Below are 21,101 nucleotides of genomic sequence, written 5' to 3' on the forward strand. Positions count from 1 at the left end.
TCATGAGGGTCAGTCTTCACTTCCAGACTGTTTGAGGCAGGGGGGTCTTTAGTTTGTCACAGTGTATGGCAGTCCATAGGCCTCTGGGGTCCTCCTGTGTCTGCCTCACACCCCACAGTAGGTTCAACAGTATTACAGATGTACCCTGCAGATTTCCTTGGGTCTTGAGATGCAAACTGTAGCCCTCACGCATGTGTGACTACACATATAGCCGTTCCCAGACCCTATCCCATTTTGTTGTTTTATCACTTTCACTAGTTTACTAGTTATAATTAACGTTTGTCCATGGCAGCTGACAAGTGTTTCTCATCACAGTCCATTTCCACGTATTATCAGCCTGTTTCAGTCAATGTGTGTGAGCAACTCAGGACAGGAGATTTCATTGCATCCTCCCAACCTTGATCATAGCCCATGTCCACTTTACCTTGGTTAACAAGATAACATTTTATGCTTACCTTTGAATAGTATTTTTAAAATGGGAAGTGTCTTTATTCGTTACCATTTTGGGTCTTTACTGCTTTGTGTAGTTACAACTTAGATGTGGTACCCTTTCAGACAGTAAATCCTTCTTGGACATTTCCTGTAGCTGCTTCTCCTTGTAGAGAACTCTTTTAGCCTTTTTAGGTCTGGGAAAAAAAAAAAAAGAATTTTATTTTCATTTTTGGAAAATATTTTCACTGGGTATAAATTTGAATTGGAGTTCCACCTTCAGAACTTTAAAGATGTTCTGCCATGACCTCCTTTTTTCTTCCACGCCCTTTTCCTTTAACTTCTATTTTCAATTTTCTGTGGCTGCTGCTTTTAAGTAATTTGCTGTTACCTGTAACCCTGAGTACTCTGAGTCTCTCTCTCAGGGACGACACTGCTGTGGTGCCCAGTGTCTACTACATAGTAACTGCTTTGTCTCTCCATTTTAGTAACAATTGTCTTTTGTAGTCAAATTTCTAGTGGGAAGCTAAATCCAATTCTTATTATTCCATTTCAGCTAGAGACAAAGAGTTCAAGTTCAGACTGTTTTGAATACAAAAATTTATTTATCGTACTCAGCATTTAAATCCATGACAACTGTTTTACCTATACACATAAGATTACTAAATTGTTTTATCAGACCCCTTTTAATACATAATATATACACCTATAGAAAAAAGGAAGTAGGAAAATATTAATAGATTAAAATATAGTATATAGACAAAGTAATTTTGCATCCTAACATTGTTTGAGTGACATATAAGAAAACTTGTTACAAGTCATAATGCCGCAATATTTGCCAAGACAGCAACTTGATATGCAAAGAGATTTTCTGAGTCACACAAAAGAGTCTTATTCCTGTCCCACTTTTGGAGATAATTAATGATAGGTTTATATTTATTAAATACATCCTTTCACTTTCCATCACTTTAGAAACCCACAGAGTTAGCAAAATAAGCTACATTTTAGTAAATACTTTGATTCTGGAAAGCAATATTGAGGAGAAGACCTATATACAAAGTACACAGTTGAAATCTTTGGGCAAGAGGCAACATTAAAACTGCGTGGATACCATCTTCCCAGTGGGAAAGTCAACAGGAACTTCATTTTCTGACTGCCTTAGCTATACACTAAGTGCCTTTTCCTAAGAGAAAAAAATGTGCATATAAGGATAGGTTTATGTTTTGTAAATGTTTTTTCTCTTAGGAAAAGGGCACTTAGTGTATAGCTAAGGCAGTCAGAAAATGAAGTTCCTGTTGACTTTCCCACTGGGAAGATGGTATCCACGCAGTTTTAATATAAAAATATAAGTATGTCTGACAGAGATGGAATAGTCTGTGCTGCAAAATCCATGCTCAAGGCCATGAGGACAATGTGACTGTGTCATTGTGAGTTGCGGAGACCTCCCAACGGATAAAGACGTAAGGCACCCTGGGTCTTTAGAAGTGGGCCCGGAGCCTTTTGTTCTCTTCTCGCAGCCTTTCGATCTCAGCCACTAAGCCTTCATTCACCGAGTATCTTTCCAGCAAAGAGTGCATTTCATTCTGGAAAAGAGGGGGGATGCTTTATAAACACCTGGCTTTTCACACTGCCCAGCAAACTGGGTTTTACACATGTTGCACTGTCACTTCTTTTACGCGCAATTAACTAGCTAAATGGTATTTCTTGGACTTAACCACGAAGATTACTAGAGAAATGAAATATCTGCAAGTTTACGGTCACACTTTTGGGAATCTTTGTTTACTTATCAGAGAACAAACCTATGAGATAGAAGCCCTAATTACAAGTGGAGGAGTACATGGGCAGCTAAGATCGACACCATTGTTAAAGCGTCTGAACTCCACCTACTTATCTTAGCAATTAGCTGTAACGACTAAGGAAAGAGGTACTGTTTCATTTTTTTCTCAGATCCTCGCCCTTCTGCATTCTTGAGGACACTATCTGCTATACATACCAGTTGCATATGAAACTGTTTAATCATCTCCACTTGCAAATTCACAATGTCCCTATGGCAAGCTTCCCTAGGAAGAAAATAACTCCCATTAGAATCTGTCAGTGCAAAAGCGCTGGATCATTCACAAAGCATTTTCTCTGTTGAAATGATGAGATATTAACCGCAGGTATGCTGATATACCAGTGATGGTGGTTGTGTACTTGGCTGTACAGCGATTCTTTTACTTGAAATTTAAGAATCCATTAATCTCCACAGCGATAAGCAGTATTTTGCTGACGAAGAAGCAGAGACAGAGCAGGTCTAATTCATCCATTGTCACACAGGCCCAGCAGGTCGCCGGCCCTGGCTGTCCTCTACATCTCTGCAGTGCTACAGTCCACTTGTTATGTTCTGTGCCCATCCTCCTGGCAACTGACAACTAAACTGCTTTCAAAATTCACTATTCCCATGTTGCTATAAGTGAATACACATGCACGCGCACACACGCACACATGCATAAATAATTACACATGCCAGTGTCCATTGGCAACAGTGGGTGTAGACTTGTTTACTATGCACTCATGCAAATGGCTTTTCTGAGCAGTATGTGAATGGATTTTGTTCAGGACCAACATGAGAGTTCTGCTTGAGCTCTGTCACTTCACCAAAGCCAGGCAACACCACTTTTCACCGAACTCTACCATGAAAGTGACATGGTATCACGCTGTGTCTTCCATTTTCTGATCACCTAGGAGGTAGAGTACTTTCTGAGTTCATACACTGTTCCTCTTTGAAATATGCTGTTCTTGAATCTTTATTATTCACTATAAAGCTTTTTGACAGCACCTTACTATGTGGCCCAGGCTACCCTGGAATTTCTGATCCCCTTGATCCTGAGTGCTGGGATCCCAAGATGTATCACCTCATCTGACTCACTGAAAACTTACAAATTGGTCCTTTGCTGGCCATGAAATAACAATTTTAATCATGAGACAACATAAAGTGGCAAGACCATAGTATCTTTCCATGTCCACTCCATGAAGTGCTAATAATTTGCAGTACATAATAAAATTCTCCCTTGGGGCTAGAGAAATGGCTCTGCAGTAAAAATCACTTGTTATTTTTGCAGAGGACATGAGTTCTGATCCTGGCACCCACACGGCAGCTAAAAACTGTCTACCTTCAGTTTCAGAGGATCTCCCAGCCTTCTTCTGGCCTCCACACTTCTGTGAATACACACACATGGCACAAACATACACATGCAGACAAAACATCCATATATGTAAAATAAATCAATTTTAGAAATAGTTTTTGCTTAAAAACGAGGCAGGGGGAACACGACTGGTGGACACTCCCACTAGCAGTGGACAGTGTTCGCTTTTACGCTATCTGCCCACTGCTATCATCAGCTAAAGATGATGAACATTTTCTAAAAACATTTCTCAGTCATTTCTAGATATCGCTTGAATATTCTGTGCTTAGTTTAGCTCCATGTACTCCCTTTGAGTCGTTTCTTGATTTTTTTTTCCTAGATCTTTGTATATTCAAGATACTAACCCTCTGTCAAGAGCATCACCGATAAGGACTTTCTGATTCTTTAGGCTGATTCTGTATTCAAATGATGCTGTCTTTTGCTGTACAAAAGCTTTTTAGTTTAGTGTCGTCCCGTTTATTAATTGTTGGCCTTAATATTCAGAAAGTCCTCTCCCTCCTCTTCTTTGACATTGGGTTGAAGCCTATTCCCTACAGTCCATCAGAGTCTCATGTCAAGGGCCAAGACCCATTTGGAGTATAACTCTGTGCGAGACAAGACAGGAGATCTAGTTTCCTTCTTCTACACACATCTATCCAAACAGACCAGCACAATTGTTGAGGATGCTGTCTTTTCTCAAGTGTATTTTTTTGGCCTGTCAAAAACTGAGTAGTTGTAGGTATATGAAAAGTCTGTGTCCTCCTGGAGGTGGGTAGCGATGGGAACAGGAGGGATGGGGTGCAGAGGAGGTAGAGGGAGAGACTGGAACTGTGGGGGGGGGGGCATTTGCAGGGAGGGAGATGTGGAAACCTAGTGCAGTACAAACTTCCTGGAATCTACAAGTGACCCTAAGGAAGACTCCTAGTAATGGGGGGGTACAGAGCTTGAACCAGCCATCTTCAGTAACCAGGTAAGGCTTTCCAGTAGTAGGACTGGGACACCAACCCAGCCACAAAACCTTTAACCTACAATTTTGTCCTCAAAGATGTGCTGGGGTAATGGTGACACAGAACTTATAGGAGTAGCCAACTAATGACTGGTCCAACTTGAGGCCCATGCCACAAGAGGGAGCCTATGCCTGACATTGCTTGGATGGCCAGGAACTAGATATCCCCGAGACATACAATAGTACCAAACAAGACAGAACCAAACACAACTAGACAAATGATAGATAGATAGATAGATAGATAGATAGATAGATAGATAGATAGATAGATAGATAGATAGATATAGATGATAGATTTTTAAGAACCCAATGAAATGATTCCTAATGATATTCTACTATACTTAAAGATTAGTGTTCGGCCCAATCATCATTGTTAGAGAGGGTTCACCTAGCAACTGATGGGTGTAGTGCAGAGACCCACAGCCAAACATCAGGCAGTGCTCAGGGGAACCTCAAGAGGGGAAGGAAGGACTGTAGGAGCTGGGGGAAGGGGTCAAGGACATCAAAAGACTGCCGCCACTAAGTATGGTTCATAGGGGCTCACAGAGACTGAAGTGACAATCAGGGAGCCTGTATGAGTCTTAGCTAGGTCCTCTGCATATATGCTATAGTTCTGTAGCTTGGTGTTCTTGTGGGACTCCTAATTGTAGGGTTAGATTATCTCCAACTTTTTGCCTTCACTTGAGACCCTTTTCCTCCTACTGGGTTGCCTCGTTCAGCCCTGATATGAGTTTGTGCCTAGTCTTTTTATAGCTTGATATGCCATGTTTGGTTGATATTCCTGAGAGGCCTGCTTTTTTCTGAAGGGAAATGGAAGAGGAGTAGATCTGGGGGTGTGGTGGTGGGGAACTGGGAGGGGTGAAGGGAGGGGAAACTACAGTCAGCATGTAATGTATGAGAGAATAAATATTATATAGAGAAAAGAAAAGTGTGTGTCCTCCATTCTATTCTACTGAACAGTGTGTCTATTTCTATGGTAGCACCACACTACTTTTATTACTATAGCTCTGCGGTGTAACACAGTCGGGGATTTTAAGCCCCTAGCAGTTCTTTTATTGCTCAGAACTGTTTTGGCTATTCTGGGCATTTTGTGTTTCCAAATGAAATTTAAAGTTATTTTTTTCAATGTCTGTGAAGAATCATATTTTAATTTTGATGGGGATTGCCTGAACCTGTAAGGAACTTTTGATAGGATGGCTACTGTCCCACTAGTAATCTTACTAATTTATGAGCATGGGAAGTCTTTCTGAGCACTTAGTATCTTCTTCAGTGTCTTTCTTTTTATTGTTTTTATGTATCTTATTATTTTAAAGTTTTAGTATACAAGTCTTTCACTTCCTTAGTTAGATTTATTCACCACCCCCACCCCTGCCAACACAGCTATTATGAACCAGACTGATTCTGTTCTGAGATGGAGGGCACAAGTAGGCACAAAACCCTACTGTTACCTGAGGAGCTACTGGCAGTTGACAGCTGTGGGAGAGAGACAGAGACATGCTTCTCTAATGATGTGACCTTAGGACACTGATCACACGCCAGCAGGGCCCACTCCCAACAGTAGCTGGGTAACATAAACTGAACTCAATGTGGTGGAGAGTAAAGAAGAAAACTCAAAGTTGGGTGGGTAGGCAGGGTGGATATGGGAGGGAAATGTATTGCATGAAATTCTCATAGAATTAATAAAAATATTATTTTTAAGAGATTCCATCTTACACCTGTCAGAATGATTAAGATAAAAAAATTCGAGTGATGGCACATGCCAACAAGGACAAGGAGCAAGGGAAACACTCCACCACTGTTGGTAGGGGTGTACACTGTACAACCACTGTGGAAATCAACCTGGTGATTTCTCAGAAAATTAGAAATAGCGCTACCTCAAAGCCAAGCTATACCCAAAAGATGTTCCACTACACAACAAGAACATTTGCTCAACTATATTCATTGCAACCTTATTCATAATAGGCAAAATCTGGAAACAACCTAGATGTCCCTCAACCAAAGAATGTATAAAGAAATTGTGGTACATTTCACAATGGAATACTACTCAGCTATTAAAAACAAAGAAATCATGAAATTTGCAGGCACATGGACAGAACTAGAAAAGATCATCCTGAATCAAGTAACCCAGATCCAGAAAGACACGCTTGATATGGACTCACTTATAGGTGGGTATTAGCCATATAGTATAGGATATCCTCACTACGATCCAAAGACCCAAAGAAGCCAATGAGAGCCCAAGGGAGGATGCTTGAATCTCACTCAAAACAGGAAATACAACAGACATCTGAAGTAGATGGCGGGAGGGAACTGGGTGGGGGGTGGGGTGAGGAAGATAACGAAGTGCGGATCAGGTCATGGGAAAGAGGAGGAGGGCAGGTGAAGAGAAGAACTGAGAGAGAGAGAACAGAAATGGGGGGAGAGGTCTCTGGGACAGGGGAGGCTGCTGAGAGTCTATGGGAGTGACCCTGGCTGAGACTCCAAGCAGTGAGTGTTAAGGAGCATAAAGAAGGCACCTCCTCTAGGCAGGTGGGACTCCCAGGAGAGGGAGGGGGACATGAAGCCACATATAAAACCTTCAACCTAAACTATGTTTTGCCTACAGGAAGCACAGAGACAGAGATTAAGAGAATGGCAAACCAGTGACTGGCCCAGCTTGAGACCCACCCCACCGAGAGGGCTGACCAATGTCACCATTCATGATACTCTGCTATGCTTGCAGACAGGAGTCTAGCATAGCTGTCTTCTGAGAGGCTTCGTCTAGCAGCTGATGGAGACAGATGCAGAGACCCAAGGCCAACCAATGTGCAGAACTCGGAGAGTGCTTGGGAGGTAGGATAAAGGGAGTCAGAGAGGTCAAGGACACCACAAGAAGACCTACAGAGTAATCTAACCTGGGCCCATGGAAGCTCATAGAGACTGAACCACCAACCACAGAGCATGCATGAACAGAACCTAGACCCCCAGGCTTGGGGAGACAGAGAGAACCTTGGGAAGAACTTGGTCATCATGTGGATTCCCTAACAACAGGTGCAGGAGCGGTCTCTGATCTGCTTCCTACTGTTGGCTGGGTCATTTTCCCCTAGCTGGGCTGCCTTGTCACTCCTGGGTGGGAGAGGATATACTTAGCTCTACAGTGACTTGAGTACCATGTGGATTGGTACCAACTGGGGACCTCTCCTTCTTTGGGAAGAGAAGGAGGAGGAGTTGGGATCAGGATGTGACGTGATGATAGATAGGTAGGTAGATAGATAGACAGACAGACAGATAAATGGAGGGGGGAAAGACAACCTCTTCTTATAAAGATTACCATCTTGTTTAGATGCATTCCAAAGCAACTTAATTTTTCAGTATGGAAAGCAAGGTTGAGGTGTAACAGGGCCCAGGAGCTTGAGATGCCCTTCCCTGGTAGGGGAGTATTAAGAGCATATGGCCACCAAGATGGTCAAGGTTAACAGGTGCAGTAGGCTCACGACCCTAAAGAACGTTAGGATCAGCATTCTTGGGTGTTGGTAAAAACAAGAGCCAGCAGGATAGAAAGATGGAGTGAATACACCAGACATTCAGCTGCTGTCTGCAGGGGAATAAAGGGAAACCAGAAGTAAACTAACTCCAAGAAAAGCTAAGCCAGCCAGCAACTATAGACTTACAGGGGCCCACTTGATAAATGAGAATCCTGAAAGATAATTCATGATGTCATCTCTCAATGACAAAAATCAGTCTGAAAAACAGTAATTGTTAAAATTATCCAGAGTTACAAATACAAAGAAACTTAAAGTAAAGTTGAAGAAAGGAAGAATTCTTCCTGGGAAAAGAGAGGCCCAAGATTCTAGACTGCGCGTGTGCAGGAGAAGCTCCCTGGGGGAAGGTGAAGAGAACGAGCTGAGTGTCTATAGACCTTAAAGCCAACTGGAGACTGGCCAGAGCTTAGAATCCCAAGAATCTCTGCTGTCAAGTCTGTCCTGACCAACTTTCTCCCCTGGGCCTGCACTAAGTGCTTACATTAAAAATAAGCGATAATCAAAGACACAGGGTTGGGAGAGAGGCCCCTGAGGCACAGAGCATGTGACATCTGAGGGCAAGGGAAAACTAAGAACAGCCTCTGAAGGCAGAATGGCCGCACAGAGGAGCTACCATGAGAGCTAAAGGAAACGGCTGAGTCCCTCAGCCCTGTCCCTTCTGTGCCCACAATGACATGGGCAGCTGTATATAACCTACTAGAAGCAGAGACAGAGCAACTAGCTTAGAAACCCTGCACCACAGAAGCCCTAAGGCACAGAAAGGCAGGAACAGACTTAGTAAAAGAAACAAACCCTGACAAGCAAAGAGGTGGTGGCCAGCTGTGAGGCAGAGAACTCAGTCTCCCCAGGACGCGGATCCCCATCTACTGAAGGGAGGGGAGGCCTGAGCCCACCTCTCTAGAATCAGCAGACGCCGCGTCAGGCCTTCATAATCCCTGCTTTCTGCTCTCCTCTCTGGCCACAGCTGCTCCTCTCTGCTGACATTCCTAGAGTTCATAACCATGTCTCTCCTCATGCTGGTCCCATATACTTCTGTATAAAATAAAAGCCTCTTCAGCAATACCTTTCTAAATCTGCTCCCTTTCTGTGTTCTTATTTGTGCTAGACTCAGCTGTTATCTAGACAGTTTTCCTATTAGGCCATACATATTTATGTAGTCTCTGAAACTCTTACATCTTTTAAAATCATGCACTGACAGTAAGAGGACACAGAGAGAAGGGACTACAGCAGACTACTTACAACCTTACAACTGTCTACGTTGCAACTGACAACAAGTCCTAACAAAATACCAGTGCAGTTAAAAAGCATGACCAAAGTCCGATATGAACTACTGCATATGATCTTACTGAGCAAACCTGATGATCACTTAACGGAAGGGAAAGGAGACTGGACAGAGGACGCAATGCTAAGAGATAAAAGAGCAACAGATGCTTCCAGAATGCCCCACAGTCACAGCAAGGGAAGAGAACACAGGTGGGGGCCGGACTTCGCTGCGGTCATACACCTGCTTTAGTCCTAGTGTCATATTGACCACAGTGCTTATTTGCCAATCACGAATACAGTAATTCACATTAAACAAACACATATACCATATCCGAATGCAGTATACTTATTCCTAAAACCAATGGCCACTGTGAAAGACTCCACTTCTGTATTCTTATTATCAGACACATGCACTAGGCACATCATAGCTGCCAAAAAAAGACAATCTCTTAAAAAGAAAATGTCTCATCTTTCAAAATGCGTTTAAATATTTTAAACATTAGAAAGAAATGTGCATTAATAAAAAACTATACATTTCTAATTTTATTCTCATTAAAATCCAAGTAATTTCAAGTCAGAAAGGGAAAATAAAAATCTCATAGAAAAGATTAGTAACTGAAAATAACTTCCAAACCCTGAAAAATCAATGAAAAGGCAATAGCAACATTCTAGTATACACATTAATATTTTTGTTTGATCCCGCAAATTTCAGAGAATACACAGAAAATCCCAATATCTTAATATTCTCTGAGTGAAAAAATCACTTTTAATTTATGATGACATAAAATCCTACAGCCATGACTAAAGGCAACAGGAGGAACAGTCATCAAACATAGCTTTATAATGAACATTCAAATGATGGGAAGAACAATATTAAGTTACAGAAATAAAGAAATGTCTCTCTGTCTCTCGGTATATATGTAACACTGGAGTAATTTATCTGGTGGATGGCTTGGTGACTACAGGCACTTGCTGCCTCCAGACTGAAGTTTAATCTCCAGAACCCACAACACAGCAAAAAAAAAAGAGAACACGCAGGTTGACCTCTAACCTCTACATGGGTGCAGTGACACACGCTCCCCTACCCCAGCTCCCACACAAAATATTAAACAAGCCTAACAGGTCTGTTTCACACATCCCTTCTTATGGTGCCCTTAAAGGTGATCTATAAACCCTAATGTAAGAACTGCATTTGAGTACATAAAAACCCACCACATCCTGCTGACAGATAAGAGTCTACAAGGACACTGTGCATACTCAGCTTCTCCATGCGGGTGGCAAATATGCCTTTCCCCAGTGCGGTGCACAAAGATCAGAATTCACATTTCGTATGTTTTGTGCTCATCAGAACCTAGGTGCACATAGCAATTACCAGGAGGAATTCTGGTTGTGGTTTCACACAGGTAAAAACAGACTGCTACCTGAAGTCATCCAGCGTCTCCTGTATCATGTTCTGAATGAAGCGGATCTGAACGGAGCTGAGCGGTGCACTCGGCCGACTGTTCCCCAGGGTATCCACTATTTTTTCTGAGAGGGAACTGGCTACTCCAGCAGTGACGGAGGATGCTGCCTTTGGCACTAAAACAAATGGAGGAAATATTGATAGTTAACTTGGACAAAGAGACATCGACCATTCCTAAATACAATTTGGTAAAGAAAGACTTGGGAAACTGCGTAAGAACAGTGTTCTGTCTGGAGTACACACTTCAGAAACTCTATGACATTATTTCTAATGGTCATTTATCTGTATATATAAGCTGCCAACTGTCTAATGTAATAACACATGACAGAGGGATTAATCTTGAAGGATCCCTGAGCCATTTCTTCTTATCAAAGATGTATGTGACAAGCTGCACCACAAACCAGGCTACTGAGAACAAACAGGAGGAACACAGGCGTGAAGCAGTTGCCACTGGCGAGGCCCTGGAGTTTGAGCAATGCAGACAGGCTCTCGGTGGAGCCATCTGCACAGGCAGCTCCTACACACCAGCTCAGCTTCCTTAAATGCATCTGGGTCTTGAGTCTACAGCATATACTCTAAGGATGAAACGTAATACAGTTCTTTTACAGATTTCAGGTACTTAACCATGCCATTTCAAAAAGTCCTATTTCACTCTATGTACACCAAGTTGAATCAAGCCCTTATGTACTGGACTGAGAATGAAGTCCTTATCAAATGATCAAGTCGGGGCTGCTGGATTAAGCACTCATGACCTCTAATCCAGCTGTCCATAAAGTCATCCTTTAACTTTACCTGGCCCGTGGCTTCTCTCCGTTTGTTTGTTACAAGTGAAACAATCAGGGACATCCCAACTGCACAGTCGCCAGCACGAGAGCGCCCAACGCGCTTACCTGGAGTTGAGGGTCCATTGATGGAGGGCTCCTGTATCAACTGGGCTTCAATTTCTTTCTCTGGCTTTTCAAGTTTTTCAAGATTTCTTGTTTGGTTAGACGATGGACAGGTATTTAGAATTCCAGGTTCAGCACCAGAGGAGATCAATTTTGTAAACTTCATATTTAAAACAAACAGTCACTTTAATAAGTCATTTCTTATTTTATCTATTTATCCTTCTACCCACAGAATTTTTACCTAGTTCTCACTTCTTTGCCCCAGTAGGCAGGGCCAGGAAAATAAGGAACCCAGATTGACCAGGAGCTAATGCTAACAACAAAGCAAGTGTATTAGTCAAGATGTGAACACTTACAAAATGCTAATTTATTAAGCACTGTTCCCTACAGTCACAAAGGCAAACCACTGGGAAGAGGAAGGAGCGGAGGGAGGAGACCTCTGGACTCTCGTGCAGTAACTAGACAGAGACATCTGACAAATAGGACATTTTTGTACTACTGACTTGATTATCTGTTAACATCTAGTTTTAAATATAAGAAAACAAACAGACATTAGAACACCTACAGACCTATGACCTCTGACCCCAAGGTGCTAATACTTTAGTGGTTCTTAGCAACCTCAGATTTGCTGGAACACTAAGAACCACTTAACTACCAGCTTGCTTTAGGCTGCAGTGGAAATATATTTTTAAAGAATTTCCCCCTTTCTACATATTTCTCTTCTTTTTTCCCTACTTAGGAAATTAGAACTTCTCACTCTAAAATCTTTGAGTATCTGCACTACTCAGAGCAGACCCAATGAACACAACATACATGTGAAGACACATCATCGCCCATTGTCTTAGCTTTACTTCTCAGAAGTAAGACTAGCTGGAAAGCCCAGGCGCAGTGGCACATGCCTGTAACCCCAGCCTCAGGGAGGCAGAGGCAGGTGGATCACTGTGAGTTCAGCAAGTCCAGGAAAATCAAAGCTACATAGAGAAACCCTATCTCAAAAAAAAAATTTTTTTTTTCTTTTCCTCAGTGAGAATAAAGAATGTACTCGGATACAGGGTTACATTATTTTAACTTGATTTTTTTTCTACTTAAACATGAAGTTGATTCTTTCCCTTGACTTCATAAGAATAAAAATCATTTCTCCTCAAATAAAATAAAGTAAAATTCATGGATGATTGAAGATGTGTCATTATCTGCAACACAGACAAGGTTTGGCAGGCTTTAGAACTGTTCTTCAGCTATTAAGAAATGGCATCAAGATTTAAAACTATTCTTTTGCCTAGTAAGTACTTGGCATTAGTTATTAACACATATTCGCTGTTGGCAGCCCCTCCTGAGTGACACACACTGAATTCAGGCGCTGCTTTTGGGTGGGGTGAGTACCTGCTTCAAGGGGTCCTTAGGTTCCTGTTTCCCTAGGTGTGTTTTCTTAGGCTCAGCTGTCAGACTGTGACTTTCATCTTCTTCTTTCCCTGGAGACCCCATCAGGACATTAAGAGGGCTAGAGTGCAGGACCAGAGTGCTGGAAGTGACTGGAGGTTTTCTCAGGGGGAAAATGGAGTTCAGCTGAGGTAGGAAGTCAAGGCCTGGGAAGGAAAGGGAAGGCGACACGTACATGATGCTCCCCAACCTTAAACACTTGGCATAAGACTTTATTAAAACAGTGGCAGATAATGTGGCAACAGACAGGGCTTTGGACACAAAGGACTGGCTTATCTCTCAGCTGGAACGGGCATGGATTTGGGGCACAACCTTTCAAAGCCTGACACTCTCTCTCTGGGGGGATGGTGAGCCTTTAAAAATACATATGCCCCGACAGGCACATAGATGACTCTGGAGCCTTAAACAGGAAGACTAAGGTATACAAGGCCAACTTGGACTACACAGCAACAAGGTCTTAAAAAGTTTCTTTTCTTGTGAAAATACTTTGAAAACCACATTCAATGATTTAGGCCGCATCGGCTCTTCATGACTAAGAGTTTTAATTTGTGCCTGTCTGTGGCAGCCTTAAGATGACCCGATGATCCAGGCCTGACTTCTATGCTCTGTGCATTCCCCTCAGTTTGCATGAGTTAGACTAAGGAAAGGAATATGGCGAAAGTGGTGTGATGTCACTTCCAAGATCAGGTGACAGATAGTGTGTCTTCTCTCCCAAAAGTCCTCCCTCCACAATCCTCTCTGAGGAAAGCAGCTGCTCTGCTGTCAGCTCATCTGAGGGGATGTCCAAAGGTGGAAGACACTGGTCTCTGCAGTCAAAAGGCACACAAGCGAGCTTGAAAGCAGAGCTGAATGCAGCTCTGGCCAATTCCTCAACCAGAGCATCAAGGAAGGATCTGAAGGCAAAGGTGCCTGGCCAAGTGATGCTGAACTCACAGAGACAGTGAGATGCCAAGTGCTCGTATTTAAAGCTACAGGAGGTGAGGTGAGTTGTTACATAGCAGCAGTATCAGTACTGCTTAGGATTTTCACAAAAATATTTCTTAGGATTTCTTACCATCTCCTTTCCCTACAGATTCTTCACCTCCTTTGTTGACTACAGCATCTACAATAAAGTAAGATAGTCAAATTAACTTTTTTATTTGCAATATTCTTTATAATAAAATTTAATTTTTTTTTTACATTGCAAAAAGAGAAGCTGTAGCAACTTGGGCTTCCCATTCCCTGTCCCAAGAAAGAGTCACAGACGGACAATGCTGAGCGTGAGTCAAGCCAAGCATCAACACGAACTGAGGCAGGCCTCCCTCTAAGAAAGAGTCAGAGACGGACACTGCTGAGCGCGAGTCAGGCCAAGCATCAACAGGAACTGAGGCAGGCCTCCCTCCCGCCCTTTAGCTTCCTGCAGAGCAGCACATATGCACAATCTTCCCTGCATGGTCACATAAGGTGACAGCAGTGCACGAACAAGCCCTAAAATAGGTGCTGGCATTCAACAACCCAGTTTCGATCATTTCATTTGGGGCCAGTTGCCAATACAGTTACACTTCAGTTTACCTTGAGCATATTTACACTAGAGATAATGCCTGCATTATGACACAAAATTGGGCAATTATTTGAAATAAGAATATTTTACATCTATTACAATGCTATAAAAATACATGGTTCTATTGATGCTAACTTAGATCATACTGTTGCAATACTATAATTATTCATTTATCAATATATAACAAAAACTGTGAACTGAATGTCAACATATTAATAGAAGAATGGGCAAAAGCCACTAACAAATGTACCAGAAAAACAAATGGCCCATAAGCAAATGATTACCTGACCAGAAATCTGCACATTATGTATTCATCATTCATCTAGTAACTATATCTCTCTGTCTCTCTCTCTCTCTCTCATTGACTTTTAAAGTTCATGGATTCCTCTTAATATAAAAATTATTTTTCTTTAACAGATGAAGAAACTGAGGCACAAAGATAAGTCCTTTCCTTAGAGAACTGTACCCTTGAGATTAAGACCAATTCCTAGTCAACAAAAACAAACATTGAATGGTCTTGTTTTCCTTAACATGAAGATGAAGCCTCACAGCTAAGCGGTGGTGGCGCACGCCTTTAATCTCAGCACTCAGGAGGCAGAGGCAGAGAGGCAGGCAGATCTCTTGAGTTTAAGGCCAGCCTGGTCTACAGAGTGAGTTCAGGACACCCAGGCTCCACAGAGAAACCTTGTCTCAAAAAACAAAAGCAAAAGATAAAACCTCAATGAATGGAGACAGATACCTTAAATTTTACATTTGATAAATAGCACAGCAATTAAAGGAAAAGCTAGGCTGCTCATTTATTTATTCTAGAAAAAAGCCCCCTCCTCCAGTCTTAAATACAAAAGTTGTGCTCTCTCTGAGAGAGATAAAGGGGAGGGGGGAGTGTGTATTTAAATCTTCTACTAAGAACATTTAGATTCTGTGTCTGGCTTTTAAATATTATAAATAAAAGAGCAAACACACAAATCTTACAGATGCCTCTGAATATTTTCTGAGGTAAATTGGTTGAAATGGAATTAACAGGACAGAAAATATGAATAATTTAACTATCAAATTGCCCTCTAGATATTTGCCTGGATTGCTGGTGCTGCTATTAGCACTGAAGCCATCCCATTAAGGAATGTGAGCCTCAGTAGAACTGGGAAAGCACAGCTGGACAATGGCATACGTATGTCGTGCATCAAGAAGGCAAAGGTTTCTTTTCAATGGTGACAGCTACAAGGTAGTGGCAGAGATGACATGACATACACATGAAACTATCATACACAAGGGCAGAAGAGGCAATCTATAACCTAGCCATGAAAACACCAAATAAATACTAATAATCTTTATTTTTGCATACCAAACATCCAAATTTTCAGGTAGGTTTATTTGAAGCAGACACAAGTCAAAGGTTGCTTATAATGGTAGATGCTCCCTGAGGTAACTCAGTTGGCCCCCATGTTCAGAGGCAGAGCACTGGCCTAACACACAAAAGATGCTGGGTGGGTCCCCAGGATGCGGGTGGGGTGGGTATATACAATGGCCAGCACTTGCTTTAGCAAGGCACCTTCTCACCTATCGGGTACAGGAAAGCCACAACTCAGGAACTGAGAAAATGATCAACCACTGTGTGATTTAGACCCGCATCTAACAGCAGCAAGAGACCACGCCCTATCTGAGCACACTTACCGTCTCTAATAGGTGAGAACATGTCACCTAAACTACTCTTCCCAGTATCATCAAAGCTGGAGAAATCTTGGCTTTTTCCACCATCTGCTTCCTTAGATAAGATATCTGTATTTTTGCTTCGAGGCAAGCCTTGGAAGAATTAGATACAAGAGTCAGTGTTATTACATACATCTAAACAGCTGCTAACATCAGAAGCAAGACTGTAAAAATGAACGTTACCTATATTGTTGCAATTTTACAACTGAGCATCAAGAAAAGCAGCAGATTATGTCAATGAAAGGCTTTTCCAAACAAGCAGCTCATCTGCTCATAGGAATCACTTCAGTGGAAGGTTTCTAAAGTCACTAATATGCTTCTACTGCCCTCTTAAAGTACACTGAGTACAAGCTATGCGTGTTATGCCTATGATTGTCTACAGATGACTGAGACATACCTGCTGGGCAGACAGTATGATGCCTAACATACAACAGGAGGCCTCCACCTTGCAGAAGGCAGTCTCCTGTCCCTATCAAAAGTCATCTTCTATTAACAGCGGGAGCTTTACTCTCTCCATTATCTAACTAAAGGGCTGGTGACTCAGAATGTTATTAGCAACAAGGAAACGAGAGGACCAGACTCATAAAGAGTGCAGTTGGCAACAGCAAAGGGCTTGCTAACACAAGGCTTGTGAGCTAAGGCTCTGTGGGAGAAAGCATGGATAAGGGACCATCTTGCTGCTGTTAGGGCTGTGAGTTCCCGAGCTGCAGCGGCTTCTGACTGGTAGCATGCTGCTGTACTTTTAAAAGCTTTACTTGGTTGGCATCTTGGTCTCAAATGGAAACTGAAAAGCTAGAGATGAAAACAAATAACAGACTACTGGATTTCCAAAGCTGACGAAGTCAGGATAAAGAAATGAACTTTAAAATCAAAACAACTGCTAAAAAAAACCAAAGCATCTGTGTATCACAATCCTGAATGGTGTTTCCAGCAGTGGCACAGTGACACACAACTGTAACCGGGCACTGGGAAGCTAAGGAGATCAGGGTTAGCCTGGGCTACATAGTGACAGAGATGAAAGGGAGAAACATAGGGGACTTGCCTTTGTTTGTTTGTTTTTTTAAAGGTTCTTAACATATATCTTAGCCTGTGAAACATTCAAAACAGAGGGTTAATATCATAGAGAAATAGTACTAAAGCCTTACTTTTCACTTCCTGAATTGTTACTTCCTACTTGTACTGAGGGTCAGCATCAAGTCTATGAGGATCTTGTTAGTTACCCAATCAGTTAACTCCAGTACAGACAGGAATTTTAAAAACTTTAGATTAATTGTACATAAACCTCAAATGAGTCACCAACATGGTCATGACTATGATTACAATATTACTTACTACCTCATGAGGCAGGCATTTGGAATACATTTTTTCTGGTTGCCATAATCATCTTAAACGTTAAATTCATCTTAGTGTACAAGGGAAAACAATGAGGCAGTAGACGCCAGGGCATAGCTCAGTCAGCAAAGACCTTGCCCTACAAGCTGAAGATGCTCCTCAGACCCCACAAGAGAAGAAAAGCAGGGAGTTTGTAGTCTCGGCACTGGGGAGGCAGAGGTGTACAGGGATCTCTGTGGCTTGCTGGCCAGCTACCTTGGCAAGTTGCAAGCCAATGAGAAACTCTGACTTCAAATAAAAAGCAGACAGCCCCTAAGGAATGTGACACTCAACGCTGCTGTCAGGCTTTCACATACACAGGCACAGACAGCACACATGCACCTACACATATGCATGCTCACACCCACACACTCAAGACAAGTAGGCTCAGCCAAGATGTGTCTGTGTGTGTAAGACAGAGAGTAAGGCAGCAACTAGGAATAAGCCCGTGAGGTTCCGAGTTTGCCAAAGGCCAGAGCTTAGGGAGCTCAGCACTAGGAGTGAAACAACTCTGTAAGTTGACAGTTACTTGAAAATAAACAGAAATCTGTTTGTGGGAACAAAGCAAGTTGCCCCCCTTCGGAAACTGAGACTGTTTAGAGCTGTCATTAAAAGTAACCCAGCAAACCCAAGTCTTCATTTGCTAATGAGTGCGGTCATCCTTAAAGAAGAGCTGTTAAAAACTGACACTCTACTTCACAGTTTATAAACCACTAATTTAATTTTTTAAATCATAAATAAGAATTGCAGAATCACTCATGAAAATCATGGCACATTTTTCATAAGAGTTAATTCAGCATTTTAGGAGATATTATTCAGTTATATTTCAAAAATAATTTTTCCTAAGTAAACAGCCACTGTGTCTCCAGGTTCTTAAAAATGGACCTAGTTATTTCTCGTTATGTTCTGACTATTCTGTAAGAGTGACACAGACCATCACAGGAAGCTGATAAAAAAAAAAAAAAAAAAAAAAAAAAAAAAAACGGTTATTTCATACTATGGAAGTCAACACATCAGCGTCTTGCTGTTACTTAGAAATAGTAAGTGCACACAGAGGAGCAAGGATGTGACGTGCACCTGAGACAGCACACTTGCATCACTACTGAGTGTAAGGTGGTGTTAAGAAATCAGACTGTCCTTATTACAAGCAAAGAGCAGTGAAGCCACGACACTGCACCTTCCTATGACCTAGCAGAGTCAACAGGATTGTCATTAGAGACCACCTAAACACTGCAACTCCCAGTTAACCAAATTATAGCTTAATGTGGGCCAGGCACTATTCAGCAGTTCACTTGAATTGCTGTTCATCTTGTCATTTACGGGTGACTTTCTGACTGTAAGGGTGAACCAAACAGGCAGCACTGCCATTCTCACTCTCTGCTCCTGACAGAAAGGAAGGCCAACCAGTCTGAGGCATGGTAAAGACACAGCTTCCAGCACTCCATGTCTAAAACGGCCACTCTTTCTCACAACAGAAACTCAGCTGAAGAGAGTAAGCGCTCTCAAGAGCTCTTTAACAAGGCAGAATTAATAAGTTTCATTTCTTCACTGCTTTGCACTGATCGGTTTTGCCTAAATATTCAAATGAGCCCTAGGTTCTCTCAGAACACTCTGACAGACGCAAACTCACCCGCTTCGTCCTGTGCAGCTACTGCTCCTTTGCCCACAGCTGTCGCTGTCACGGGCTGTGGGAGAACTGTGGCAATGGAAGGGGCGGACGCGTCCCTGACAGCTGCAGAGTTCTGCGTGGCCCTAGTGCTGCTGCTCCGTGTGTTCACTGCTGCGGCCTTATTTGAGCAGCCTTTATTTAAACTTGCCTGAATGGAATAGAATATTTCAAAGCTCAGATTACTAATGTGTAATACATTAATATTTTATTAGTGCTTTGCTAAATTAAAATTTTAAATTTTTCTTCTTATGAATCCGAAGCTTGCTGGTATATCTGAATTTTGCTCTAAACAACAATGCATTTTAAAATACTTTTTATGAATTTTATAGAAGAATTAAAAACTAAAGAACTTCAAAATCAAATCTCAAACAATTTATACTAAAACTATGCATAATGTCACCATATAAAATTACTATAAGCAATATAATGCTGTGCTTAATTGATAAGACATAATTTTCATTTTTGGAGCTAGGAATCCTCAGTAAACTAGAAAAGGTGGAAAGGAGAATATCTCACCTTTGTCAGAGATGTGGAGTACTGAAATGCTATACATTGCACAGATGTCTTGTGGGCACTGATGGTTTTCATGGGTGACTTCAGCATCCTTAAATCATATTGATATATTTTCCCACGGGAAGATCCAATTGCCAAAGTGGCTCCATCCGGCATAAAATCTACTGCAGTCAGAGGAGCGTCAGCCACTAAAGTTTTCACTAGCCTTTGGAAAAGCAGGAGAATATGCAAATACACTAGTTTATACGGGAGTACAGGCTTATATGACACATTTATTTATCAAAACCACTGAGTCAGAAGTGGGCAAACAACACATATCCCAAATAGCTGTTTAAAGCAATTTGGAGTACATCTTAGAAACACATACCTAACAAAATGACCTGCAACGAGCTGAATAGGTTGGAATTTTCTACTCACATCACCAAGGCACAAACTACATTTTGCAGGTTGGCCTCCTATGTCCTGGAGTAAGCACTCTAATAGCCACGAGTGTGACAATGGGCACCAGGCTCAGGGATGAGCAGGCACTACATATCCAGTTTCCACTTAGTGATCTGCTTGTCCCTGGGGGTCTGTGACCTTTCACAGGAACAGATGCTACTCTGAGTTGTATATCTCTTGACCAAAAGGCTAAAAGTAACACAGTTCATGTGGCAGGACCTTAGCCAGCCAATGGATGCTGACATGCTCTTTGCTGGCCTATCTGGTACAAGAGAGAGCGAGAGAGCGGAAAAAAAAAAAAAACCACAAAACAACAACAACAAAACGACTTACTGACCGTCGAGGCTGTGAGTGAACTGTTCGAAAAGAGAAGATGGTGAAACAGGTCACAGTAACTACTGAGCAGTGCAGCAAGGCCTGATCCTGGCATCTCTCCTGATGGGAACCTTAGCATTCTACATGATCTTTATAAACACTGTTTAGCACTGACTACAATGCTAATAGCCACCCCCCTCTTTTTTTCAAAATTCTAAATTAAGCACAGTTATTATAAATGTAGGGTTTAATGGTTCTACCCAAGCAGGGGCAACATTTCTCAGGGATATCTGATAATGTCTAGAGACTATCATACTCAGCAAATGCCCCTCAGCTTAGTGTAGAGAAAGCAAGGCTGGTGCTGAAATATATTACAGTG

At 42.0% G+C, this 21,101-nt stretch overlaps 1 protein-coding gene and 1 non-coding gene across 3 annotated transcripts in view; both read right to left on the reverse strand.

Moving 5' to 3' along the window:
• Positions 1-1,890: 1,890 nt before the first annotated feature.
• The window catches only part of Nedd1 (NEDD1 gamma-tubulin ring complex targeting factor), a 43,132-nt gene continuing 23,921 nt past the window's right edge, over positions 1,891-21,101 (reverse strand). For both annotated transcript variants that reach the window (XM_051172796.1, XM_051172797.1), the window contains exons 7-15: positions 19,970-20,171; positions 19,415-19,601; positions 16,378-16,506; positions 14,221-14,268; positions 13,110-13,312; positions 11,733-11,889; positions 10,802-10,958; positions 2,423-2,489; positions 1,891-2,012 (exon numbers count right to left, since the gene is read on the reverse strand). In XM_051172796.1, coding sequence (XP_051028753.1) covers positions 1,908-2,012; positions 2,423-2,489; positions 10,802-10,958; positions 11,733-11,889; positions 13,110-13,312; positions 14,221-14,268; positions 16,378-16,506; positions 19,415-19,601; positions 19,970-20,171 — 1,255 coding nt within the window. In that variant the 3' untranslated portion in view covers positions 1,891-1,907. The remainder of the gene's footprint in view (positions 2,013-2,422; positions 2,490-10,801; positions 10,959-11,732; positions 11,890-13,109; positions 13,313-14,220; positions 14,269-16,377; positions 16,507-19,414; positions 19,602-19,969; positions 20,172-21,101) is intronic.
• Positions 10,068-10,209, reverse strand: LOC127183847 (small nucleolar RNA SNORA79). Its single transcript, XR_007830091.1, has one exon. It is a non-coding gene; the product is annotated as a small nucleolar RNA SNORA79 (small nucleolar RNA).

Source organism: Acomys russatus, chromosome 31 (assembly GCF_903995435.1).
Source record: "Acomys russatus chromosome 31, mAcoRus1.1, whole genome shotgun sequence".
In the NCBI taxonomy this organism is placed as follows: domain Eukaryota; kingdom Metazoa; phylum Chordata; class Mammalia; order Rodentia; family Muridae; genus Acomys; species Acomys russatus.